At 42.4% G+C, this 27,564-nt stretch overlaps 2 protein-coding genes across 10 annotated transcripts; one reads left to right on the forward strand and one right to left on the reverse strand.

Moving 5' to 3' along the window:
* Positions 1-970: 970 nt before the first annotated feature.
* PAK1IP1 (PAK1 interacting protein 1) lies at positions 971-12,352 on the reverse strand. Its single transcript, XM_077353239.1, has 10 exons — positions 12,200-12,352; positions 10,348-10,510; positions 8,231-8,351; positions 6,463-6,537; positions 6,216-6,268; positions 4,633-4,778; positions 4,438-4,535; positions 3,219-3,318; positions 1,975-2,104; positions 971-1,419 (listed from the first exon to the last, which is right to left on the reverse strand). The coding sequence occupies exons 1-10, from the start codon at positions 12,260-12,262 to the stop codon at positions 1,277-1,279; spliced, it is 1,092 nt and encodes a 363-aa protein (XP_077209354.1). The 5' UTR covers positions 12,263-12,352; the 3' UTR covers positions 971-1,276.
* LOC143845134 (tRNA selenocysteine 1-associated protein 1-like) lies at positions 11,974-26,384 on the forward strand. Of its 9 annotated transcripts, none has more exons than XM_077353243.1 (11): positions 12,514-12,669; positions 15,452-15,625; positions 17,230-17,292; positions 18,188-18,264; positions 18,357-18,481; positions 19,893-19,931; positions 20,319-20,495; positions 21,963-22,082; positions 24,150-24,549; positions 25,100-25,142; positions 25,994-26,384. In XM_077353243.1, the coding sequence occupies exons 4-11, from the start codon at positions 18,235-18,237 to the stop codon at positions 26,128-26,130; spliced, it is 1,071 nt and encodes a 356-aa protein (XP_077209358.1). In that variant the 5' UTR covers positions 12,514-12,669; positions 15,452-15,625; positions 17,230-17,292; positions 18,188-18,234; the 3' UTR covers positions 26,131-26,384. The 9 variants fall into 9 exon arrangements, with proteins under 9 accessions (XP_077209357.1, XP_077209356.1, XP_077209358.1 ...); XM_077353244.1 differs by having other exon boundaries at positions 18,360-18,481; XM_077353242.1 differs by lacking the exon at positions 12,514-12,669 and adding an exon at positions 11,974-12,122 and having other exon boundaries at positions 17,230-18,264.
* The last annotated feature ends 1,180 nt before the right edge of the window (positions 26,385-27,564 follow it).

The following is a 27,564-nucleotide window of genomic DNA, read 5'->3' on the forward strand; positions in this document are numbered from 1 at the left end:
ATCGTGTGTACTCAGAAATGTCTGAAAGGAGCATTATGGGTTTTTTTTTTCAAGTGTATTAATTAGCCTCTTGTGGCGCAGAGTGGTAAGGCAGCCGCCTGAAAGCTTTGCCCATGAGGCTGGGAGTTCAATCCCAGCAGCCGGCTCAAGGTTGACTCAGCCTTCCATCCTTCCGAGGTCGGTAAAATGAGTACCCAGCTTGCTGCTGGGGGGTAAACGGTAATGACTGGGGAAGGCACTGGCAAACCACCCCGTATTGAGTCTGCCATGAAAACGCTAGAGGGCGTCACCCCAAGGGTCAGACATGACTCGGTGCTTGCACAGGGGATACCTTTACCTTTACCTTTATTAATAGAGAAGTGACATACACAAAACTGAAAGGAGCATTATGAATAGTATATCTTGGAAACAGAATTGAATTAAATAGCTTCATCAAGTTGGATGCATACAAAAAAAGGGGGGTGGAACGAGAGAAAAATAACTTATTTTAGGGCATGGTGGAAAGGTCAGAGTCTGTTGCTTCTAGTCTTAAAATGGAATTCAGGATGGGCAGCAAAGTTAATTGGATTTGATAGCACTGGGTGAAAACAAGTTTTTGAGTTGCACAAAGGCATGGAACAGAAAAACAGGCAGAAAGCGCTTCTCTCAAACATATGCATTGGGACAGTTTTCTATATATGATCTGCTCTTTGTGGATAAGCAATTGCAGAGCTCTCTTCACACCTTCCCTTGATTGACAGACACATAGAAACACACATGGAATTCTTATTGGTTCAACAAATGTTTCTATGGAAAATGAATGAAAAAAAACACACAAAAACTATATGCTTTTGGGTACTGTAGTATAAATTAGAGACTGTGGAGAATTCTAGGCTTTTCAGAAAACATTTTAGGAACATGCTAAATTAAAACATCTCCCATACTCAGTAAATAATCTACTAACTTGCAAACAAATATAAATACGGATTCATATTTTTAAAAAAATTGTTTATTTTAAACATAAATCTTTTTCTTCTTAAAAAAAAATCACTGAAGCTAAAAGGTCTCAAAACAATTAATAAGAACCAATACAAATTAAATTAAATGGCCAATACAAATTAAATTAAATGGCCATTTCATATTATATTTCTGTAAATATTAATAAATCAATTGGTCATAAATGCTGAATAAAATGGCATTTAAATGGACAAATAGCTTTAGCAATATAAAGTGGAAAACATGGATAATGATAATTTATTGCATGTTCATAATACCAAAGTAATTTCAATCTGCATTATTATTTCAGTCTCTGCAATATCTTTTTCTTCTTTTGCTGCACATTTTTAGATTTTCTTTTCTTGGAGGCTTCTTGGCTAACTCTCTCTGCTGTCTTACCACTGTCAGTCGTGCATATTTTCTTATTCAGTGGTTCTTCGGTTACTGGGGGGGGGGGGGGAAATTACATTATTAATAGTTAAATTTAGAAGTATAATACATCAACTGTTCTATCTGATGTGCAAAACTTCATTCCTTTTATATTTCAAAATTTATTTTAAAAGCTTATTTCCATTTTTAATTTTTATTGCACGTATTTCAGCAAATCCTGTCATATTTGGCCAAATTAAAACTAAATCACCTCTTTGTGTACTTTGTATCTCTGTAGACCATCAGCTGTGCTCATTTGGTCAGGGCAGACAATCACCCATCTCAGAGAACAAAGCAGTCTATTTTATGCCTAAAAGGAACCAGTGACCTTCTATAGTGCTAATATGGTAAAAGTGGAATTTGGTTTAAACAGACGCATATACATTCATTCAGAGATTTATATTCTGCCCTGTCTTTGGGAATGCAGGGTGGATGACAGAATTACAAAATACATGTAAAATTCTGATATACAATAAACTTTAATCAAACAAAACGATAAAATGCCAACACCTCATCAGTGGGTGACATGCAAGTGAAAGTCAACAAAACGCCAAGAAAATTGTATGGTACCTTGCGATGTAGATGCCTTGGCTTCATCAGAGGTCTGGTTAGCTTCTGAATTGCTTCTGAGCCACACTGCAAGGCAAGTGAGCCTGGCACTGGTACTGACTTCACACAGCAATGATGGAGGACTCTTAATCTGAAAAAAAAAATACATAAACGGTCAGTAATCGTGTTTTTCTGCAGCACAGAATGACGCAAGAACCTCTGTGCCAGATTACCTGCTTGCTGTGTGCATTGTCTTCATATCATGGTATCGTTACCTAACTCTGTAATTCTACATTTTGGCATTGTTATGCCTTACATTTTGTTTTCAGGTTTCTGTTAAACTGGTCTTATTCGTTTGCTTATCTGGTGTCTTATTCTTTTGGTAGCACTTCCCCCCAGTGTGTAAGTCATTTTGTGTCTCAGGGAGAAACAAAATCCTCAATCATCAATAAAATAATAAATTCAAGCGGGTAGCTTATAAGTTGGAACTGATTACTTCCATTCCATGATACAATAATAAATTTAAGTTTAAAAGTTGGAATAGAACTGATGCCGGAAGATTCAAGATGAGGTTTCTAGAATGTCCTTAAACTGAGCGCTGTCTTGGTGTAGTGATTAAGAAGAAAAAGAAGAGTTGGTTTTTATATGCCACTTTTCTCTACCTGAAGGAGTCTCAAAGCGACTTCCCTTTCCTCTCCCCACAACAGACACCCTGTGAGGTGGGCGAGGCTGAGAGATCCCTGATATTACTGCTTGGTCAGAACAGTCTTATTAGTGCTGTGGCGAGCCCAAGGTCACCCAGCTGGCTGCATGTGGGGAAGTGCAGAATCGAACCTGGCTCTCCAGATTAGAAGTCCGCACTCCTAACCACTACACTAAGATGGCTCTAATCTTGGGAACTGGGTTTGATCCCCCACTTTTCCATGTGCAGCCAGCTGGGTGACCTTGAGCCAGTCACAGGGAGAGGACAGGCAGGTGATTGTAAGTTACTTTGAGACTCCTTTGTGCAGTAAAAAGTGGGGTACAAAAAAACAGCTCTTAAGGAGGACCAATTTTGCCCCTATTTTAACAGGCAAAAACCCACAAATCAATAAGCACGTATAACCCAATGGGAAAATATAGGCACACCTCTGTACTAGGAAAATCCTACTGATCACTCCCAAAACAGTCTGCATCAAATTGCTGCCGAAATTGCTTAATAAGACCAAGAGCTCTCCATTGAATTAAGTCATATTCCAGGAATGATAGGTAGCTAATATACCAACCTTGCCAGGATCAAGGCTCCACATCTTAATGTATCCGTCACTTGATGCAGTCACCAGAATGTGCAAGTCTTCCCATTTAAAACTGTAGATATCTTTTATTCTATGACATAATACAGGACTTTGAATACCACATCAAACAGTAAGAATTTCAAAAAACATCAAGAAAAGAAAGTATCAAGATTCCAGTTATGGTTTCAAAATAATTGTTTGGTTACTTATCATGGGCCCTCAACTGGATGGCCCAGGCAAGGCTGATCTTGTTAGATCTTAGAAGCTAAGCAGGATCAGCCCTGGTTAGCATTTGGGTGGAAGATCAATAACGAAGTCCAGGGTAGCTTGTAACGCTGAAACCAATTCCGCATGGAGAATAAGCCTCACACTATCACTCTTCTGGTGGTGGGGCAAATTCCCATGTCCCCATGATGTCAGTGCTGGTCTGGCGCTGGCCCGAATCAGGCCCCTGGTCTCCCTGTGGCAAGAGAACACAGGTTCTTCCACAGCCCTTTTCGTGCTGCAGGCACCGTCAGTGACCATGTTGGGCCAGAAGGAACAAGAAATACCCCAGCTTGCTCCGTGGTGCTTCGCAGAAGAACATAGCCAAATGGGGCATTTAAAATGTTTTTCATGAAGGTGGGATTGAGTTTTTATGCAATTCTACCTTCATGAAAATTAGCCCCCCTTTCTGCCCAGGCTGCCTCATATGGAGGCAGAAATCCGGGGTGGACAGGTTCTGCTGTCAAAGATGGTCCCCCATGGGGACAGAGGAAGTGGTGAGGCAAATGGCCCTGTTGCAAGCTCCTGTTGGTGGGATGCTGTGCCCACCACCGTGCAAAATTGGTCAGAGGGAGGCAATGGTAAACCACCTTTGAACGTCTCTTGCCCTGAAAACTTGAAAGGGGCACCATAAGTCAGCTGAGACCTGACTGTAATTTCCACCACAATTTTTTCATAATACTCTGTTTACAGATTATCTACATGCCATATTTTATATATACTAAATAAGAACAAAAGATAGTTAGTCATGTTTCAATACTTATTTAAAATGAAGACGTGCTTGACTCTTTCATGCTGAATCAGATACATTTTCAAGTGTGTAATGCTGACATTTTTGTTATAAAAGGTTCCCACATTGAATAAGGCCCAAAGAAAATGTGTTACTTAAAACATTAAGCCAAAGCATACCAAACGCCCTGCCTGTTCTGTGGTAAATGGAACATACCTGTTTTCATGAGCTTTAAATTCACAAAGACATTCCTGGGATTCACAGTCAAATAACCGTAGAAATTCTTCATCTCCAGCAACGGCAAGTATGGAGTCCTTCAAGAAATGGTAATGAAATGGGAGGGGGGGGATCAGAGATGAAAGGGTATTTATTGCTAATACTTTTGCTATTTCAGCACTGGTTTGTACTTACTGTAATAAACCTTACTGAAGACACTCTCTTTTCGTTAACGATGGTGCCAGAGAGAGAAGCCGTTGCTAGTTGGTATATGTCCACTTTATTAGCTATCACCACCACATACAGTTCTCCGCTAGGGGACCATTTAACAAGATGTGCATCTAAGTTATCCAGGGGAAAATGAAACTGGATTTGTAAATGGAAAATTTTAAAGTGAATACAAAGCAATCATTTGCTGCAGAGGAAAAGGGACATTTTGAACGCTGGCTGCTATCAGTAAATCAAACTATTTTTCTAATAACTCCTAAATTCAATTAATTTATTTTTCTAATAACTCCTAAATTCAATGTATTCACCAGTTGGTGAATACATTTGATCTCAGCTTCCATTTTTAAAAGATTTTCTTCACTCAGGATGGTAATTTGTCTGTGTGTGTGTGTTGCTTTTAATTAATTAAACTTTGTGCCTAGAGCATATTTGTCACAATTGCGGCCGCTGAACAAACACAGAGTTGAGAGGAACACCCTGAACAGAAGCACCAGTCCTAGCTATAATGGAGGAAGAAACATGAGACGCCTCCTCAAGTGACTGCCTGGTGCCCTGCCAAGAGATGGAGCAACAGGTTGGGTGTGGGTGACCAAGGACAACAAAGGACTTAATCAGAGACTGATGGAGACTTTGTGCAGGATTCAGGAGAGAAATATGGTTTAGGAATAAAATGATATTTCAGCCAGGACTACTGTCAAATCAGAAGGCTAACTATTTAGAACAGCATTTTATTGGACAGGTTGGCATTACTGTCTAATACCTTAGTAAAACTCGTGAACTGGGCAAACACAGATCTTCATTGTCTAAATCTGCATTACAAATATAATGCCAATAATTGCAGCCTCTCTTACTGATGAGACAGACAGATTCTATAATGCATATTTTGTTATTCAATGTGATGCACAATGAGATGCATATTAATCTTTAAACTGCTCCTGTGGAGCAGTAGTAATAAAAGAGCAAGGGTTAAAGGGGAGGAGAATGGGCAGGCCCTGTCCGGGATAAAAACTCGGAGGGCCCAATCAGGAGCCACTTCGCGGCTCCTGATTGGGTCCTCTAAGGGTCAATCCAGGGCCAAGTGGCCCCGTTGGCAGGTTGGCCCAGCCTCGCCTGGGTCGGCCGGGGAGTCGCCGCTCCGAGGAAGAGGCCTTTCCCGCCAGTAAGTCCTCTGGACGGCTTCCCCTCGCCCTCGGGAAAGGAGCAGGGATGCTGCATCTGTGACGCAGCGGCCCTGCTCCTTTCCTGCCCAAGAAACGTGGCCTGAGGTCACGCCCGGGTGGGAGGGTGGCCGGCGGCCTTCTCCCGGACCCAGGAACAGTCTCGCCGCGTTGCAGACGCGGATGTCCCTGGGCCCGGCTGAAGGCCCAAGGTCGTGGCCGGGTAGGTGGGGGCCTTTTCCCCGGCCCAGGGACAGCTGCGCTGTGTCGTGCCCGTGGCGAGCCTGCTCCTGGCCCCGGCAGAAGCCCGCTAGCGCCCGCTGTATTTTGCTTACAGCGGGCTTAAATTCTAGTATTTTGATAAATATAGCAAAGCAAAAGCAATATACTTACTTTGTTTCAATTTTTTTATGAAAGCTGATCTACCTTCTACGAGGTTCCACGTTCTGAAAAAAGAAAGAGGACTCATAGATATCATTTGAAGTGGACATTTCTTCCAATTTAACTGTATCATACTGCACTATAATACTTTCTGAAGAACATGCAAGAAGAGTTTTTAAAGTGATTTTCTGTTCATTACTTTGGGAATTTAGAAACACAGGTAATAGTACTTCTCAATACTTACAGCCTTTAGACTCACCGTAATGTCTTGTCTGTTCCTACTGACAAAGCCAACTTCCCAGAAGGATGAACAGAAAGAGATGTTGCATTTCCCCTAAAAGAAGGGAAACATTAGGCATAATCAGTGTTTCTAGGGTTGCCGGCTGCCATCTCAAACCACAGGGCTGCCCAAAACCAAGAATGTCCTCACCCCACCCCCACTCATCCAAGCATGCTGATGTCACTTCTGGGTGAGACCACAACATCAGGACATTCTTCCTTGTCTTAAAGAGTGCTGGGGGGGGGGAGTGTAGCAGGGAAGTCCACAAGGCCGAGGATTGCTGCAAAAGTGGCTGTTTTTTGGGGGGAGGATTTCCTCTGCTTTCTGAAACCAACAAAGCAGAGGGGGAAATGACAAAGCAGGGTTTCCCCCCGACCCATTGGGGGTCTTTCCTATGGCCAAAAAAACAACATAAAACAGAATTATAGCAGTTCTGCTGGGCCTGCAAAAGGGAGCTCCTCCACCAGGAATTTGGTTGAGGTCAACCAGAACCAATCACCTTCCTCTGGGCCCCCTTGAACCTCCCTCCCAGGAATCCACACACCTGACTTGGACAACCCTGGCCTGGTTTGATAATTATTCTGTTGAATTGTTATATCATCATTATAATTATTATTACCATTGTTGTTATTCTATTCAATATGTAAAATTGTTTGATGGAGTTTCTTTACGTTCCATGTGAACCGCCCTGAGCCTCAGGGGAGGGCGGTATACAAATGCAATCAATCAATATGTATACTCTAGAGATTCCCTCCTAAGAAAGATTCTTTTGTCTCCCTCCATTGTCATCTTCTGTCAGGGGGAGTCTGTTCAGTCTAGGGTTCCCTCAGTGATTCTCATTAACTCTCCCTCCAATTAATGTTTTTTAGTCTGAGTTATTTTTGTATATTTACAAAATCTTGTTTTAATTGTTTGCTGCCTGTTGGTTGGAAAGGAGGATTATAGGTGTTTATTAATAGTAATAAATAAATGTATTTGTACATTGTGAATGCCATTATGAATCTAGTAGATTTTTATTCTGCCCTTCTTCCAACAACGCTGTGGTAGGCCAGGATGACAATCCCCACTTCTATAGCACAGTGACAATTTGAAAATGCATCTCTGAGATCCTAGTTCGATTATTTCAAAAATTGTTTTGTGATGCTTATAACAACACGGGATCACAGTGTAAAAAATGAGAAACAAACAAACAATCACTGTGATTCTATGTTTTATAAAAATTTCATTTACATTATATATGGTCCTTACATATTAATTGGACAAATAATGAGGTTATCACAACAGTCAATGTGATCCTGTAACAAATTTTAAGACAAGCAGACAAATAAATCGTGGACAAGCAGACAAGCATCTAGGCGTAGAAACTACAAACCAGCTTACATTTAGATGCTTGTCTGTTTGGCTAGAATTTATTAGTCTGCCTGTCTACAGGATTATTAAACTAAGACTCTTGACTACTTGTTTTCAGCTCAATATAGAGGCTGTTCTGCAGTATCATAAGGCAAGAACTTTCTTATATTTATGTTACAGGATTACACTGACAATTGTGATAACCTCAACATTCATCCTATTAATACATGAGGTGCACCTATAAAGTAATTGCAGTTATTATAAAACATAGATACCATTAATCACAATGACTGATTGATTGTTGTGCCATTGTGACTTAGTAGTAATATGCATATTTACAACGTATTTGAAAAAGTGGTGTAGATCTAATGACTTAAAAAAAAAAGGCAACACTTACTTGTGTGCTTTAATTGATTTCAGGCATTCCCAGTTTTTGGTGTTCCAAATACATATCAAGCCATCCTCAGCACCACTCAGTAAGTGTGTCCTGCCATAGAATTCCAAGCAGCTGATGGTGCCTGAAGGTCAAAACAATCAGTTCTATTTAATATACTGCAGACATTTCTAAGATACATTCATCAGGTATTTTTCAAAATGCTCTAGTAAAGCCAACAATGGATTATGTATTTATGTATGTGTGCGAACAAGAGTTCATGCACTAAACTAACTTTTTGAAAATATGATTCTTAGAAATTAACAAATTCGTGCCCAAATTCTAAATATTGCTTATGTGTATTTCACTGGAATCCATGAACTTGATTTCTGAGTATTTTACTAAGAATTAGAAATAACTGAAATAAATAAGGCGATTACATGTGGTTAATTACAGCCCACACCCTGGCTGTTGTTGTATGCATGATTCTGCTATGTTAATTTCTGCAGTGTTTAATGTGTCATGTTATGCTTATGTTTTGGCTCTGTTTCAGATTCCTACTTCATCTGATCATATTGCACAGTTTCTTGTAAATCCAATCCTCCACCAATTATGCACCGTCACCTGCATGCCAGAATGGCTAATCCCCACATATGCACGACGCCGTAGTTGTCTAGCCCCCCTCCTGTCCCTGGCCTATGTTAGGGCCTCTGATGGCCCGCACCAAGGGAATGCGGATTCTTTTCTGCAGTGGCCTTCTCCACACCAACTGTGTTCCTGCAGGGACACAGAAAGCCCCGTTAGACCTTGAGGTGCTGTGGAACCAAGTGGGGCGTTTCTAGAAGAAGAAGAGTTGGTTCTTATATGCCGCTTTTCTCTACCCGAAGGAGTCCCAAAGCGGCTTACAATCGCCTTCCCATTCCTCTCCCCACAACAGACATCCTGTGGGGTGGGTGAGGCTGAGAGAGCCCTGATATCACTGCTCGGTCAGAACAGTTTTATCAGTGCCGTGGCGAGCCCAAGGTCACCCAGCTGGTTGCATGTGGGGGAGCGCAGAATCGAACCTGGCATGCCAGAATCGAACCTGGCATGCCGCACTCCTAACCACTACACCAAACTGGCTCTCCCCCCACAATGGTGGGATAGCAGCATGTCGTTATCCCACCATCCTGTGGTGGAACCGCCATGCTCCCTGCTCCCCTGCTGCCACCGCCACCGTGAGGCACGGCGGAACTTTCCCACCCAAAGTTGTTTATGCGAATGCACAACTCCAAGGTGGACTGTGTGCGCCAAGAGATCTCTTTCTCCATGTGTACATGGGACCCAGCGGGGCAGCCAGGAATCAGCAGCGGTCCAGTGCAGCCGCTGCTGTGTATAATCTGTCCTTGAGTCTCAGTGTGTAAAGTGAACTATAAATGAAGTAAATAAATAAAAAACAGAGATCCACAGTGTGCACACAAGAGTTCTGGTCTCCTGCTTTCACTTTAATGGAAATTATTTTAATTTATAGTCTTCCCTTCTCACTTGGACTGAAGGCAGGCTACAAGTACGATTTTTTAAACAAAATATGGTTTGAAATAGCCAAGATGCTTAGTAAGACAAAAGAATGTCGCTGAGCTGCGAAAGAACAGTTCCCTTCTCTACTGAAATAAATGGAAAAGCCAGTGTTTTGAACGTACACTAGTGCTTCCATGAGAATAATAAGCCTTGGGATCAGAGCCAGCCTTTTGTAGCCTGTGAAATCCTATTGGAAACAATCATTCAAAGGCACAACTCATATGCAAGATCTGCAGTGTGCATAATTGAGCAGAACGTAAAGGAGTTCCTGAAGGGGGCATTGGAGACATATAGCACAGATATACTTAGCATAGATAGAATAGGAACTTCCTGATCATTTTGAAATTGTCTCCTCCAGTGTCCTGATTAGCTCAACAGACTTCCTGCTGTTTGAGCTCACTTCCTCCCTGCTTGCTACTAGCACAGTTGAATAGAATGACTGTAGACAACAGCTAGATGGTTAGGTTTCTGCCTCTCTTTTTCTACACATAGGTGTTTGTCTTCCAAATAAAACTATTCTATTGTTTTAAGCAGCCAGGTGCTCTGTCCTCTTTGCATTTTGAAACTCTGTCAACCCTGCTCACCATTGTGCTGCAACAAGGCCCCATGTTCTATTCTCTTCTCCATGTCATAGATTTGTATCGTTTCATCCCTGCTGCCGGTGACGACGTATCTGTCATTCACGGCAACTGCTGACAATGAAGCACTGTGGGCATGGTGGGTGAAATCAGGACTCACGGCCCAGTTCTGAAAGGAAAACAAACCGAAACAAGCCTTTCACAATATTTTTATGGATTTCTTTATAATCTTGCAAGGGTGTGGCTGGCTCAGGGCTCAGCTTTAGCCAGGAAGCATTACTGTAGACCTGAGGTCTCCAACCTTTTTGAGCCTGGGGCACCTTTGGAGTAGTGATTAAGAGTGTCAGCGTCTAATCTGGAGTCCTGGGCTTGATTCCCCATGCAGCCAGCTAGGTGACCTTGGGTCATTTGCAGTTCTTTCAGAGCTCTCTCAGCCCGACCTACCTCACAGGGTGTCTGTTGTAGGGAGAGGAAGGGAAGGTGACTGTAAGCTGCTTTGAGACTCCTTCTGGTAGAGAGAAGCGGGGTATAAAAACCAGATCTTCTAACACTGCCTTGTGGGCTAGTGCTTTGCGTCCCTTTGCAAATTTGAACTCTGCCAACCGCCTTCATGTCATTTAGTTTAATTATTATAGCATCTTTCTCAGAATCAAAGCAGTTAACAGAGTATAAATGGATACTGCCAATATGAAGAGCTATCTAATAACTAGAAGACTATGATTACAATATTCGTAATCTGGGTAGTCAAACTGCAGCCCTTCAGATGTCCATGGACTACAATTCCCATGAGCCCCTGTCAGCATTCGCTGGCAGGGACTCATGGGAATTGTAGTTCATGAACATCTGGAGGGCCGCAGTTTGACTACCCCTGCAGTAAATGCTGTGGAAAAAAACCCAAGCATCCCTAATGCAGAAAATATATAAATCTGTGGCATACTCCCTGATTGGGAAATATTAATCGGTTTTCTTTTTATTTTAATCGAGAGTCACCTTTGACTCCTTTCTCGCCATACATCCAGGTGCCCTTCTTATATGGGTGGACCCAGTTGTTCATGAACGATCTGTATTTTTGTACTTAAGTCTTTATATTTAACACACCCAGCTAATTGATGCCAAGATACTCTGGCTAGCATCCTTTATTTTAAATTAATGTTCTGTTTCAAAATTGGCTGCGTAAACCAGACCTCATTAGAGCATGTTGGATCAGATGCCACGATTTCTCAAGTACATGAAATTTATGCTTTGTATTTTCCCCACGAAAATTTATTGCTTGAATAAAACTGTGTTGGTCTAAAAGGTACTCCTGGGCTCAGATCTTTGTCCTTCAGGCTGCTTCAGGCCAACACAGCTCCCTATTTGAACTTAACCCACGAGTGCAGCCGTTTACAATGTATTAACACAATCCCTGCAGGTGGAAAACTAGCACCGGAAGGTTGTTAGGAGAACGCCCTCTCCCTTACATGCTAGATTGTTACTTGCATGAATGGGGGGGGGGGAGAAGAGACGTTATGGCAGTTTGATTCCCAAGCACCATCCCCATCCACCTATTGTAGTTATTGGCGGCCGCCGGGCCTGAGACATGGGCGCCGCTCCCGCCCCACAGCCCACGTGCGGCGCGCGCAGGGCGGGGTTGCGCGCGGAAGGGTGCCGCAGAGGCTTCTGGGAAAACAGGGCGTTCGAAGACGGCTGCGGACCCAGCCGGCGGTTTGCCTCAGCTCTCGCGCACGCTCTGCCAGCGCGCGCCTCGGGACGAGCCTCGGGTGCCACGTGCGGCCCTGGTGGTGAGTGCGTCTGTAGCGCGTGACCTCCGCTTCCTTAACATCCCTCCCCCCTTCTATTTTTTAAAAATCCAAATTACCTCAGCCGGCCGCACGGCGAACCCGAATACGATCTGTTCGTAGCAGCCCCCTATCAACTCCATTGCTCGGCCTTGAGGCGGCGCCGCGGCGATCCTGCAGGGGTCCTTCGGCCTCCTGAACCATGGCGGACTGACGGCCCCCTCCTTTCTTCCCCCCGCCCTCGTGCGGAAGGCTGTCTACTTCGCTGCCTGAGCAGGGAGCAACTGTCGCGCGCCGCCGCCCAGGTAACCGAACCGGCGAAACTACTCTCGTCATTTTCTGTTTTCGGTTATATGTTCTTCGGGCGGCCGCCGCGTCGAGCGTTAAGGGGAGGCAAGCCGGATCGGGGGTTCAGCCCAACAGGCATTCTCACGGGCAGCTTTCTCAGGCGGAAGTTCCTCGGAGGAGAAGGAGGAAGGGGGAGGGAGGAGAAGGAGCGCGACGAGACCCGAACGGGCTCCTTATGGCGACGCTCGCGAACGCAAGAGACGTTAGTGGCGGCGGGTTGGGCGGCGGAGGGGAGGAGGAGGAGGAGGGTGTGTGAAAGGGATAGCGGTTCCCCCATTAGGCGGGCTGGTGGGCATCCCGCGCTAGCCCCTCCCCCCCACAGGAGCCCCCCCCCGACTCATGGGAGGCCTTCGGTGCCTCATGGCTGCAATCCTAGCCGGAGGGGGAGAAAAAGCGGTGGCTCTCCCGAGGTCCATGGACTACAATTACCATGAGCCCCTGCTAGCGGGGGCTCATGGTAATTGTAGTCTCATGGACCTCCGGAGAGCCACCTTTTTTCCTTCCTTGCGCTGTAGGGCCTAGGCAGCCCGCCTTAGTCGCAGGCATGCCTCGAGCTAGGGCCGCGGATGCTAAGAAAGGCAGCCCAGCCGCGGTAGAATCCCGCGAACAAAAGCCGTGTTAATCCCATTACGGAGAGCAGCCGAAATAACAGCAGTGTGTACATTATGCGTTGTTATTTCTGGTTCCTCTTAATAAGGGATTACTGGACTTCGGGAAGCTGTTTCTTTTAAAAAATTTTTTTATTGTGGATGGATCAGAGGGGCTTCTGGGTAGATAGAACAGGTAGGATTGATAGATCATCAGATTCGTGTAGGCTGGAGCTGTCATGTAAAATTGATGCTTGAGGGGGAGAAATCATAAAGGTGACAAGGATAAAAATTAAGCCAGCTGATGTGGAAATAACAAAGTAAATCTTTGTTTTTTTTGTCACCTGCCCTTCCTAAAAAGCTTGGGGAGAGTAGCAGCATAAAACAGTCACTCAGCATAAAATCACATAAGCGTACCTGTAAAATTATATAATAACAGCCTGTAAATTAAAGGCTGGAAGGGGCTTGAAAAGGAGAAGGGGCTTTCCCACCCAAGTAAATATTTTTGGGCTATGGTTACCATTTTATTATTTTTTAAATCATTTTAAATAGTTGCCTTGGCTAATAATATGGCATTTATTATTTATTTTTATTACTAGTGTGTGTGTGTACACACAATATATATGTATATATACACACACAAAATATAATAATATATATAAGATAAGATAACAATAGTGTTTTCAAGTCAAAATCTATGTATGGCATTTAATCACATTACAATTCTTATTTACTCTTGTATTTATAAAAAGTATTTTATACCTTTTACTGAAAAAGAAAGTTAGTTTAGAACTTCTGCGTCAGTCTGATCTACTAAACTGAAAGATTTTCTCTGAATGAATCATTAGCTGAATGAATCATAAACTATGCTTTGAAAAATTCTATGGAAGCATTGAGCATTTATAAGGCTAATACAGTTTCAAATTATTCCACCACCTTTGTAACAGGAGGGTACAGTGCTCAAAAGTAAAACAAATGCTTTGCATGTAGAAGACCCTAGATTAATTCTCTAGGGTAGCCAGTTAAAAATTCTCAGGTACCAATGCTGGAAATAATATATGGTAGTGTAGTTATATTTATAGATCCTGCATGAAAGTTCAGACCAGCTTGCATATAGTTCTTAATCTATACCCATGAATCCAGTAATGTTAGAATCTCAAGTGATCTCTAAGTTCAAATTACAAATTCAAGTGGGTAGCCATGTGGGTCTGAAGTAGAAGAACAACATTTGAGTCCAGTGGCCCCTCTTAAGACCAATTCAGTTACAAGACTATATAAGCAGAAAGTGGGTCATGGATTAGTACAAAACATATTGAAGATGATTACCATATACAAGGGCCTTAAAGAAATAACAAGCTAAGTTTATCAGGTCTTCATTTATTTAGCTTCAACAATTTAGCTTGGTCTTTCTGTAAGAAGAAGATCCTTGTATATGATAAGTATCTTCATTATGCTGTGTATTAATCCATGACCCACTTTCTACTTTATATATTTGGTCTTGAAACTCCCATTTCATTATCTGGTGAGGAAGTATGCAAAAGCTTACACCTTGAATAAAACTATGTTGGTCTTAAAAGGTGCCATTGGACTAAAAAAAAAAATCAAATTACTAAGATCACTATAAAAAACTGTAAAGCATTTGTCATACACTGCTTCTTATTCAGATTCTCTTAAACCATAAGTAATCTGTTAGTGCAGTCTTCTGTTATCAGAACATGAGAAATACCTTGATGGATCAAAATGGTGTGCTTATTGATGTTCTTTACTGGAACCCCAGCAACCAGAAGATGCTAGATCGGTGGTCCCCAACCACTGGGCCTCAGCCCGGTGCCGGGCCATGGCTCCCTCTCCCCCCCCCCCCATGCAGTGAGAAACTTCCCAGGCCGCAAGCAAATTGGCCGCAAAAGCGGCCAATTAGCTTGCGGCCCGGCAAGCTTCTTTTTGGGGGGGGGAGCAGGGCCGCCGGCGCAAACGCGCTTGCGCGGCAGGGCCACATATGCGTGTTTGTGGCCGCACATGGCGCATATGCACATGCGCAGACCTGCCGCACGATCGCCCTCCCCACCACCACCGGTCCGCAGCGGTCCACTGTGCTAGATAGTCTACCACAAACTGGACAGTGATACTCTTTAATCTCCCACCTATTCCCTGCTATAAGGAACCCCTGAAAAATGTGGTTCCTTCCATTAGTCTTCCCAACAGAACAACTATTTAAACAATATTTAAAAAGAAGGACTTAGTTTACTGAGTGTCTTTTATGTTTCGGTACTCAAAACACTTATTACCAGTTACCAAATAGCAGTTTCCTCCCCCCACCCTGGGCAATATAAGTTGTACTTTTATAAACGATTATTATTTGTTTGCCTCTGATTTGCTTTTCATTTGTTTGTGTTGCAGTGAAGATAGGTCACTGAACAATCTTGGAAGGAAAAGTACCAAAAATACGTTGGAGTAAATAAGTTCTAATAACAGTAGCCACGAATTTACTGGGCCACATCTTGTTCTGGTACTCATCATCTTCTGAGGCCACAATTCTCTGTGTTTGGCAATTTTTGTAATGCATGGTGACTGGTAAGTTGCATAAATAGTAAAAAGTGTAATCAGTGTGAAGACGCAGCTCCTGGCCAAGTGTTCTGTTTAAAAAATAATGATTACATGTCAGACAGTATCTTGAAAACTGATGTATAGTTTACCAGAGCTACTAAAAATGTTTGGCTGCCTAGACTCTAGCAGGAAAACAAACATCAGGTTGGTTCATCATAATGGCCTCTGGCATGGTGGTAACAGCCTGCTTTACTGCATTGACATGAGTTCTGTCTGCAACTCCACCAAGCTTTTTGTTTATGGTGAAGTCTTGGTATATGGCTAAAGCCCTGCAGAATGATTGCATTATGCTAGTTTTTTGAATAATTAAAGAAAATATAGTCGTTGGTTGTCTTACAGAACAGCTTTATTTCTTCATAGTTTATCAACAATTATTGTTTGACAACTGGCTGAATTGAAGAAACTGAGTAACAAAGTAAATGCCGTGCTAGATGAAAATGGCTTAGCAGCATGATTTTTCTCTCAGTTTTCAAACAGTGTATCCTCTAATGTTTATGCTGATGATGTATGGGTTATTATGTAAGATGATGAACCAAAATAATACTGAAATGCTGGCAGGAGTGTAGAACAATAGAAGCCTTGCCATAAGTACACATTGCATTGTTTGGTAATAAATAGAAATGCCCTTCGGTAGTAGGCGTGGGGGAATCAGCTCTGGCCATTCCACCTGGTGCCATCTGGCAGTAGCAATGCCTGTTCCTACTTTGTACCTACATGTGAATGACTTCTAGAGATGAATTTTAGAAATTAGACGCAATGTCCTATAATCAAAAAAATCCGGGAGAAGTGGCATGATGGTATTGTCAGAGCTTAGCAGTTTCTTGTGCAAGATAACAGAAAACACAGCAATGAAAGAAAATTTGGGGCCGTTTTGGTGTACCAATGTGTGAGTCTGACAAAATATGGCATTGTAAGAGCCTGTGATGCAGCGATTAAGAGTGTCTGGCCAGGAGCTGAGGTTCAGATCCCCACTGTACCATGGAAGCTCACTAAGTAACCTTTAGCCACTCAGTCACTCTCAGCCTAACCTACTTCACAGGATTTTTGTAAGGATAAAATGGAGTAGGAAAGGATTATGTGAGGTGCTTTTGGTCACTAGTGGGGGGAAAGTTAGAATACTAATTAAGTAATTAATGAGCTGCCAAAGGTAGACTCATGCAAACTGTAAGTGAAATTTCTGCATAAAGTTTCTTGAACTCGTTTAAAAGCTGGTTCTGTAGGTCAGTGGTCCCCAACCACCGGGCCGCGGCTCCCTCCCCCCCCCCCCCCGCAGTGAGAAGGTTCCCGGTGGGTGGGAGGGCGATCTGGCGGCCACGCATCCGTGGCAGGTCTGCGTGTGGCGCAAATGTGCACACGCAGACCTGCGCATGGACATTTGTGGACCTGCTGTGTTTGTGCATGCGCAAATGCGCATGTGCGGCCGCCAGATCGCCCCCCCCCCCCCCGGTCCGCAGCCTTAGAAAGGTTGCGGACCACTGCTGTAGGTTAAACTTTCAGTATTGAAATGATTTATATATGCTTGTCTTTCATGAAAACTTATATATTTTTTCTCCTCTTTTGTTCTTAAAAAGAGTACTAGAAAGGAAAGCTACTGTGGTTACACTTTCTGTGAAGACATCTTAATGGCTAGCCAGGTAAGATCATTTGGTGAGAATGAGCCCACTGTCTTAACTCCTGGGGAGGAGGGACATAACCAGGCCCATAGCTGTTGGTAAATGTCAGGTTTACAACAGGGTATGGGTTTGGGGTGAGGGTTGCCCTATGCTTTTCCCAGATAGTTTTTTTAATGAGTTGTCTCACCCCTGCTGTGGAAATATTAAGCTAAAACAGGCTGGGGTGGGAGGCCATGAGTGATTGTTCCTGCACTGTTTAAGAGTGAGTTCTTGTGGTGGGACTTTCCTGTAACACTCACTATTTAGGGTACTACACGGTGCACTAGAAGTGAAATGCCACTATCCATGTAAGTAATGATGTTTCTGTATCCCTAAGGTGAGGGATGTTACTTTTGTTACCTAGGCTACTGCCTCCTCCCTCCCTTTTCATACCACAGCCCCTGCTGGCTTCCGCTTTCTTCTTTTTAGAATGCAAGACTTTTGTTGCATGTTCTCATGAAAACTGGACGAGAATTCCGCATGTCTCGGTCCTGCCCCTAATAGTGGCCCTGAAGTAAGGATTTGCATCTTGCAGCATGGAGGACCTTCTTGGAGAAGAAGGGCTCCTTGCAATACAGAAGCCAAGGCCTCGTCTGGGTCAAAATGTGTCCTCTGGCTCTGCCTCTCATTGATAAGGGGCCTCTTTATGCTACAGTGTCTCTGAGCAAGTCTCAGAACACTCAAGCAAGGCCCAGTTGCAAAGCAACTCCTAAACTACGGAGCTTGGTCAGCCTCTAATGGTTAACTTTTTTTTAAATTAAGGAAACCGAGGGAGTCAAAACGTTGGTGTGAAAAGCAGTCACTCCTTTAGCCAGCTTGACAAAGTCAGGGGAATATGGCTTTTCATACAATCCTTTGGCTCTGTTATTTTTGCCAGGCATTTTCCCCAGAGGCTGCTTTCCCTCATGGGAGGCGGAGGGAGAGATGGGACCCCAGGCTTCTGTCAAGGGAAAGGTGAATATGGGGAAATCACCAAGGTGGTGATCGGGAGAGGGAGGGAGGCATTTAATTGTGACGAAATACTGTATAACTGTTTTTCATTCTAGCAGGATACAGTGGGAAAGGCCAAAAAAGAAAGCCTGCCTCTGTGGTGGAGATCCCCCCACAAAAAACGGAAGAAAAAGAGTAAAGCAAGAGCAGGAAGACCAGATTTTACTAGTATTCCAAGCAGGTGAAGAAACCTTGAAAAACTGACAAGAAAAAAAAAGCTGGCTCTTGTCCATATAATAATCTCTAAATCAAATAGTGAAAAGTTAATAAAAAACAACACATTTGGGCTACTCTGAAAAATCCTTTTGTAAAGTTCTATTGACTAGAATAAGTAGCTAAATTTAAAATATAAGTCTTAACAAAGCTGCTGAATATTTTTAGTAGCTTCCCAAAACTCAGTTGATACGAATGTGACTTAAAACAATCAGGCAAGAGGCTTCAATAGAGAATGGCTCCTGGACTGTTGGAAGAATACCATACTCTACACGAAGAAGGATGCATCTGATGATAGACATCCAGAACTTACACGAGCGTTCTGTCCTCTTGGGTTGATCACTGCTTCCCAGAAGGTTTTCTGATTATGCCTTCCTCTGTGTCAATATGTGCTTTGAACTCTTAATCTTTTAAGATGTTTAAGGTTTTCCCATATACAGTGTCACTGTCTACTTCACCTTGGAGAACATGCACTGAAAACAGCCATGCCAGTGTCTAGAAAGCGAAGAAACATTGCTTCCGCAACAGAAAGCGTTTACAGTTGCTTACGTAGCTGGGATCAGTATTGGGTTTCCACCAGTGTTCACACGTTATATTTACCTCCACCAATTCCCCCAAATCCATTTGATTTCTAATATGGCCACAAAATAAAATGCAATCCTGTTTGTGACTAGAGCAAAACTAGCAGTGAAAAAAATAGTTACATGTTTTAATCTGTCTCTCTTGTTAAATTCATGATAAAGTTTCCATTAAGCTATTAACTACCAAAATATGAACAGAGTGCAAATGCTAAAATTATTCACAGTGTTTTGTTTTAACATTTGCTCATAGTAGAAGTTACTGACAATCAGCTGCTTTTTAATAAAAAGTATGCTTCCCTTCTTGACTACTTGCAACTAACATTACAGTAGTTTGGAGAGTTGCTATTTAAATCAGAATATGTAATTGTTGGTTTGTTGATACTTCTGTTAAATTCCATCTCCTATTCTTGCTTTTATTTCAGAAAAAAATGTGGAAAATAGATGGAGATGGATTCTAAGACTGGGTACAACAAAGTAATAGAAGTTGGGTCTACAGTGTATCAGCCCTCTGCAGTCATAGCTCACCTAGCAGTGTGCTGAGAACTAGGGTGAACAGGTTGCATCATACAAATGATGCCTGTAAGCTAGAGTCTTCTAAATAATTCATATAACACCCTAGTGGGGAAAATGGCAAACAGCTAGAACTGTTAGCTGATTTGGGGGGAAAAATCAGTTTCTAATTTTATGGGTTCTCCCCCTCAAGTTGTGTTTATGGTGGTCATGATTGTTAGTAGGCAGCAAAATCATGCTTTGGTAACTGGTAGTAAAGAAAAAATGTTGCACGTTGTTTCTTTGCAGATTGCTGTCAGGAATCACAGAGAAAGCACAGATGGCAAAGTGAGTTTGGTGACTACTTAAGTTTAGACTAACTTGGTTGGGTGACTTTCAATAAGCCTAAACAGATAAAACAACATTTTTGACTTGGGTAGTTAGTTGGTGACAGTTTGTATCGAGGCAGTGGCCCTCTTCCAATTTGGTCCATAGTAGATTTCTTGGAACTAGTGATTTGAGGATTGGGGCTCAAACATGATCAAAAACAATGTTTTCTTCTGTACATGGTGCCGGTGAATGCACCATGGACAAGGACAAACCAGTATTGGCTGGATGAGACCTAGGTAGGTATTTGAGTGGTTGAGTATGAAAGGCTAACCTAGTGGATACAGGGCCCAGAGGGTTATATTACAGCAAGACTGATGTATTTATTTTCCCCCCTCTTCCTTCTAGGCCAGAATTTCCTAGACAAGAATTTGTTAGGGCGGAATTTACCAGACCAGAATTTGCGATATTTGTAGGAGAGATAACGCCTGAAGTGGATGATTTCTTGCTCTATGACTACTTTTTCAAGAGGTATCCATCCTGTGTAGACTGTAAGGTGGCCACAGATCTGCTAGGATACTCCAGGTAATCATTGCAGATTTAAAATGTTAATAGTTAGAATTGGTATACAATTGGGGTTCTCTAGACCAGTGGTCCCCAACCTGCGGGCCGCGGTCCGGTGCCGGGCCGCGGCTCCCTTCCCCCCCCCCCCCGCAGTAAAAAACTTCCCAGGCCGCAAGCTTGCGGCCCGGGAAGCTTCTCACTGAGGGAGGGCAGGGAGAGGGAATCAGGGCCGGCCGCACATTCGTGCGGGCGCGGCCCACGGGGTGCGGCTCGATGCGGGGCGCGGCCCGATGCGCAGGCGTGGTCCGCGCGGGCGGCCCAATGCCCTGCCGGTCCCCAGCCTCCGAAAGGTTGGGGACCACTGCATGTCCTGGTGACAAGAGACAAATGGTTTATTACTTCACATTGATGGTTTAAAGGTAATTGGGCTGGCAATGTTAACTTCTGTCTTGGCTACAGAGGGTACAACTGGACCATCTAAGCCCATAGCATGTGTTAAGGGTTCTGAGAGAGATACCCAAGGGAAATAGAATGAGCCCTACTGGAAATTTCTTTTAGTCCCAGCATGACTGGTTGAGGAGGATTTCAATATATTGTGGAATGGGAAAGTAAAGAGCATTGGTGAGATTACGTTAAATCTCCTGTACCATTTAAAGCTGAAAACTTGAGGTTTGCAGGGGAGCTTCTTAGTATCGATACTTTGGGACTGCTTACAACAGTATAAAGAAACATACTCGACTCTGATTTTTGTAAGCTGCTTACAGTGCCATCTTTAGGATACTTTCTGGTAATAAGCCCTTTTAATAACATTTAGGTGGGAATCTGAGTTTAGGATTGCTGTCTTGATGACCTAGTCCTAAGTGTGCCAGTGAGTAGAAGCATGCAGGCCCACTATCTCAAGGAAGGATTGTGAAGCATCATGATAGATGTTCAGACAGTAGTTGTTAGGGCCGAGGTATTCCTCATGTTAGGCTTGCATTGCATTTTTGCAGATCTTGGTGTGACTTCAAAGAAAAGATGGAGGTGTAGAGTTGAAACACATTCCTATTATTCTTGGGCTGTTTTTGGTGGTGGTTACTAAAGATCCCGCAGTGGGCAAATTGAATTTAATATGGAGAGGAAGGCATGTGAATCGATATTAAATTCAAGAAGGGGTAAAATATAAAATCTATCTAATGGTGGGTGTTTAACAGAATGGCACTGACAAATGTTTAGTGTGTGACGTCATGTCACCAAGTACCTTTTCTACTACTGGTATCAGGCAGCAGAACCCACTACAGAAAGTACAGTAATCACAGTTTCAGTATGTTGCTCATGCTGGTATAGGTTTTGAGGAGTAAATCTTAAGTATGATCTCCCAGCTCTTTTTACTGTTCACGTGTTCATTGAAAAGACAAGAAAACAGTAAGCTTCATCTGCTAGCATGTTAAACTTGATGGTGAGTTGATGTGTTTGTCTGTTTTAACTCATGGTTTGTCAATGGTCTAGGGGTTATGGCTTTGTCAGATTTTCTGATGAAGGTGACATGATGAGAGCCTTGCAAGATTGTCAGAATGCACCTGGTCTAGGTGGGAAACGAATCCGGTTGACTTTAGGAATTTCTAAAAGGTAAAATAAATCATGAACTGCCATAAATGTTAAGATCTTCCCATTAATATCAGATTGCTCTTATGTTTGTCCTGCTGTTACTACTAAAACTTAAATGGTCATTGGTAGAGTATGCTGGTACTTGAATTTCCTCACTTTGTTTTACTTGATTTCTGTTTGTGTCCAGTTCTCGTATCTCACTTTTTCACACCATTTGGTGGCACTGTCTGATACTCATCTGCTATCTAAGAAGCAAGTTTTGTACCTGTGAACAAATGACAGGCCTCCATTTTATTGGTTTGTGGATATATTTATCCATTTTGTTTTTTTCTCCTCTTTGTAGCCATAGAAAAGAAAAAAAATATTGTAACAATGCACGTTCTTATGGGCTGTTTTAAATGCGTAGTGTATCTCTGCTCAGCAAAGCAAAGACGATTCAGTCGATAAAGCATCTTTTTGAGAATGTGGCAAATAGTTATTGTAAACAAAGACTCCTGTTCATACATCAGTGTCTTTGGAACAACAATAAAATTATTTATCAGTATATTTATCCATGTAGTTGGAGTACTGCAACATTCCTATATTTTGCATTTCTGTAGTATACAGTTGTATAAAGCGAGGCATACCTGCAACTCTTCAGAAACATGTTTTTTGTTTATGTTCCTGCCCATATTTATTCAGTCTGTATAAACTGTACAGCAAATAAAAACATTGAATTTTTATTCTTCCCCCTCCAAAGAGTTCAAGGCAGGATATGTGGTTCTCGCCAGCATTTTCCCCCATATCAAGATTGGTTAGCAAGAGACAGAGGTTAGCAAGTTAACAAGAGTTGAGGGAGGACTTGAACCCAGATCTCTCAAGTTCTAGCTGGTACTAAATGTTCTGGTAATTACCTTCAAGGCCATACGTGGTCAGGGCCCAGTGTACCTGAGGGACCGCCTCCCTGCCTACGCCTCCAAAAGAGCCCTGCGCTCCACAGCTACCAATCAGCTAAGGGTCCCTGGCCCTAAAGAAGTTTGCCTGGTCTCGACCAGGGCCAGAGCATTCTCTGTTCTGACCCCCATCTGGCGGAACAAGCTCCCGGAGGAGATCAGAGCCCTGACAGAGCTTAAACAGTTCCGCAGGGCCTGCAAGGAGGAGCTCTTCCGCCAGGCATTTGGTTGAGACCAGACATAACCAACAGCGACCCAAAGGGCCCCTGCTCCCCCCGCCCGCCCCCCTCAGAACACCACCTATATACCCTGGACCTGTTATATGTTTACAATTATCAGATATTATTGCATGTTTATCAAATGTTTTATAGACTGTTCCATGTATTGTTCTTATATTATTATGTAAACCGCCCTGAGCCCCCGGGGAGGGCAGTATATAAATATAATAAATAAATACATGAATAAAATAATGTAATCCAAATCACCACAACCCAGTACATATAATTTCCATCATATATAGGAAAAAGTGAAAGGATGGATGTGCATTTGTATACTGCCCTCCCCTGAGACTCAGGATGGTTCTTCAAAGACAGTCATGAAGTAGTAGAAAAGAGTTTCTCCATGTTTCCTGCCATGAACTCTGGAATTACATGGTCGTGTACAATGTCTGTGCTTTGGAGAAGGCAGGAGCACTTTTTATTTCTTTCTACCCTTATCTGAAGGCCACAGTCTCTAAAGCAGGGGTAGTCAACCTGTGACCCCCAGCGTTTGCTGGCAGGGGCTCATGGGAATTGTAGCCCATGAACATCTGGAGGACCACAGGTTGACTATCCCTGCTCTAAAGCACAGTCTGTGAAGTTTGAGACTGATTCTGCTTCTCCAGCCAGTTTGCTGCATGTGCCAAGGACTTGAGAGGAAACAATGGGTCAATAATTATTGCTAGGCAACTAAGACAAATTAGAGCATGCAAATCCACTTCTGAGTGGCAATTAATCATAAACTTGAATATTTCCCATTTTAGGAAAAACAGTGATAACCAACACTTGCTTTTTGAAAATTTTGGATGCTAAGTCTGTAGTAAATACTGTGCTTAGTGGCCTTAGTGGTCATCTACTTTTGAGAAATCCTGACTTTGCTTTTCCGTCCTGTGTTTCAGGTTGAAAACAGAATTTCAGAGGTACCAGCCTTATAGCTATAATGACTATTACCAAGACTATCAGAACTACTACAGGCAGTATAATTACGATAGAAATGAACGTTATGAACGCTTTGACCGCTATGAACGCTTTGACCGTTTCGAACGAGGCAACCGATTTGGTGAACGTTTTCCAGACCGCTACCCTGAGCAGTTTAGTGACCGTTTTCCTGAACGTTACGCTGAACGCTTTGGTCCCCGCTTTGGCGACCGTTATGGGGACTACCCAGAATATGGTGACTATCCTGAATATGGAGACTACGCCGACTACGGTGACTACAACTACAGTTATGCCTCTTATGAAAGGATGCAACAGACTGGAAATATGGGACAGCAATCTATGAATCCAGCTGTATATCAGGTAACCACAAATTTGAAATCAAAGGTGGCTTTCAGCACCTAGGTAAAGTGTCTAGTGGGAGGTCTTGAGACATGACTGGTGGGTGGTTTTTAATGTTTACATTCAAGCCTGTGCTGATGTTTTAAAGGGAGGCACTGAAATGACAGGCAGAAACTCTACATCAGAGTGCTCTGTCTTATTTCTAAATCATCCTCATAGTGTAAGGCCCCTCCAACCTCTCATCTTCTGAATGTTTGGCTGGAAGTAAGGCTTGCGACTTTGTCTCAAGTAAGCGTGCATAGAGTTACAGTCAAATAACTTAGTTACTGCTGTGAACATCAATTATTTAAGCGACCTCAGCAGATTTTGTTCCAGAAACATTGAATGCAGGTAAGCCTTTGCAGGCGTACAGTTTCTAAGCTCTTGGCATCTACATATATTTTAGTCTTAACCATAAGAGATTCCAAATGCAACTCTCTTCGGTTCTGTTAAATCTTAAGATATATAACAACTAAAAAGAACTAGCAGGATTATTAAAAAGGAAATTGACGTGTTTTTGTGCTTCTTTCAGGATGCTTCTGGAATGGTTATGAATGATGATTTAATAACAGAAGGTAATTAAAAATATGAATGGTGTGTCTCTGGAATTTGATGTTCAGTGTTGTTGCATTAAGGCACTTATTGAATAATAGTGGTTTCGTTGCTGCCAGGCCGGTATCATATGATAATTAAGAAATATGGACTTACTCAGAATAAGATGAGGTGTATAGCATACAACTGCAGAATATGTAATAAAGACAGTATACAGAGTAACAGTATACAGAGTAACATTACTGTTATATTGAAATACTATTTTAGCTTAGTTGCTCCATCTACTTCCCTGTGCTCGGTGCACAATTTGCCCACTAATCTACAATGTGACGCATTGAAGGGTCAGTGTAAACAAGGGCCAGAAAACCATATCTTTAGCTCCTCTAGCAGATCTTCCTGCTTTTGAACTGCAGTGCAGTCTACCCTATGGACAATCACCTTTGGTACTTAGGGGAATTTCAGAGGAGATAGTGAGGAGATATTGCTGCTTTCGAAAAGGTTTATTGGCAGATGTTTTTGGTGTGCAACTAGGTCAGTTGTAGCCAGTGTCAAGAAAGACCTCTCTCCTAGGGATAGTTCAAAAAATATGAAATATACATTAAGAGGTAAAAAAAAAAACAGTTTTGTTCCTTCATCGAAAACATTAAATAACCTTTGTAATTTGGGGATTGATAAGGAATGTACATAGAGTTAGACCAGTCTTCATTTTGATTGTACAAAGGGATATGTTCAGTTTTTTAGCCTTTTTCCATTTAGTTGTAAATTATTTCAAAAATATTTAATATTTGTTGAAAAATATTTTCATCCCCTAGGCTTTCCTTAGTATCATAGATTTTTAAATATGTATTTGCTGACTCACTTTTTGTTTGAACAGATCCACAGCTCCACGTAGACGTTCACAGAATGAACAGAGAATTTATGGTGAGAAGTGAAGAACTCTTTGACACACTTATGTGCTGTCATTGGCAGCCCTTGGATACAGTCACATCGGAGATCCCGACTGCTTTCTAAAAGTGTCTTATGTTAACACCATAGCATGACCGTTATGAGGAAGGTGCTAAATTTACATTTCTTTGACATTACTTTAGATTCTAAGTTTTAAAGCACAGTGATGGATTTTTTTGCTATGCTTTGATGGCCTTTGTAATTTTTGTTCATCACTCAGTATCTCGAAATCATGTAAATATTCTAGAAATGTAAAGAGTTCCAAAGTCTGCAACTAGACTTGTCTATGTAAATAATAAAACTTTGTTCCTGCAAAAATATGTCATTTGGAATTATCAGCTTTCTTGCAGAATACAGTTATCAGATGCAGGATACAATCCTCAGTTTTCCATGGTTTACTCCATAGCAAGTAGTATTCAAGAATGAAAGTGTGGAACTACATGTCCGTTTAAAATTGGGATGATGGAAAGTAGCATGCTCTAACAATCCTCCTGAACACAGCATGACAAATGTACAATAACAAGGAATAGACCTCCACCCCAAGGTTGACATTGGTCATTTTCTTCCCTGGGACTAGTTCCTCTTTCATTTTCTTGCTTATCCCTGACTGCTTAGGGGAGCTCACAACATTAACATACATACAATGTAATATAATTAATTAAAAATAAAATAGCCTATATCCTTCCTATCCACTATCCAGCCAATGTTTATCCCTCTCCACCTTGTCTTGTTCTCCTTCCCTCCTTGGCATCATGTTCTGGTCCAATTGCCAGGTACCAGCTGCCCTTCAATGTATTTTAAAGATTTAAGACTTTTCCGCAAACCTGGGAATCATTGTAAGGTTAGAGAAAAATCTGTTATTGTGGGTCTGCTGTGGTTAAATCTCTCCAAAAACAATTTCTCTGCATGTGTAGGTTAATATTCCTGTCCAGAAGCTGGCTCCTGGAGCAAAGACAGCCCTGGTTGACCACACAGGAAGCCAAGATGGGGAGGGGGGGGGAGAGATGGCTGAGACAGAAGGAAGCAAAGACAGACATGACATTTTCCCTTCCCTGCTTGTCAATATACCTAATTTTCAAGATAGCCTAATCTGTAGATACTTCAATCCAATAATGAGAACCATGAGTAGACGAGATTTTTCCACAAGGCCGAGAAAAGCCCAACCCTGTTTCAGAAAGGAAAATGAAATGGATCAGCTGATCCTCTTTTGGGAAGGAATTGCATTATGTGGGAAGAGGAGAGGGTAGAAGAAGAGACAAGGGTGCTGCTTGTATAGACTGCAAAAACCTCAGCTGAGAGTGGAAATCTTGGGAGCCCTATGAAAGTTGCTCCCAAGTAAATGTGTAAGATTGGATTGCACAGATCAATGAAAACCACTGTTTTGAAGTGTCTGTTGATTTTTTGGTTTTAGTTTTAATATAGTAACTTATTTGGAGGTGGTTTGTCATTGCCTGCATTTGCATCAAAACCTTGGAGGTCTGGAGATCAGACAAGATCACA

This window comes from Paroedura picta, chromosome 9 (assembly GCF_049243985.1).
Source record: "Paroedura picta isolate Pp20150507F chromosome 9, Ppicta_v3.0, whole genome shotgun sequence".
NCBI lineage: Eukaryota > Metazoa > Chordata > Lepidosauria > Squamata > Gekkonidae > Paroedura > Paroedura picta.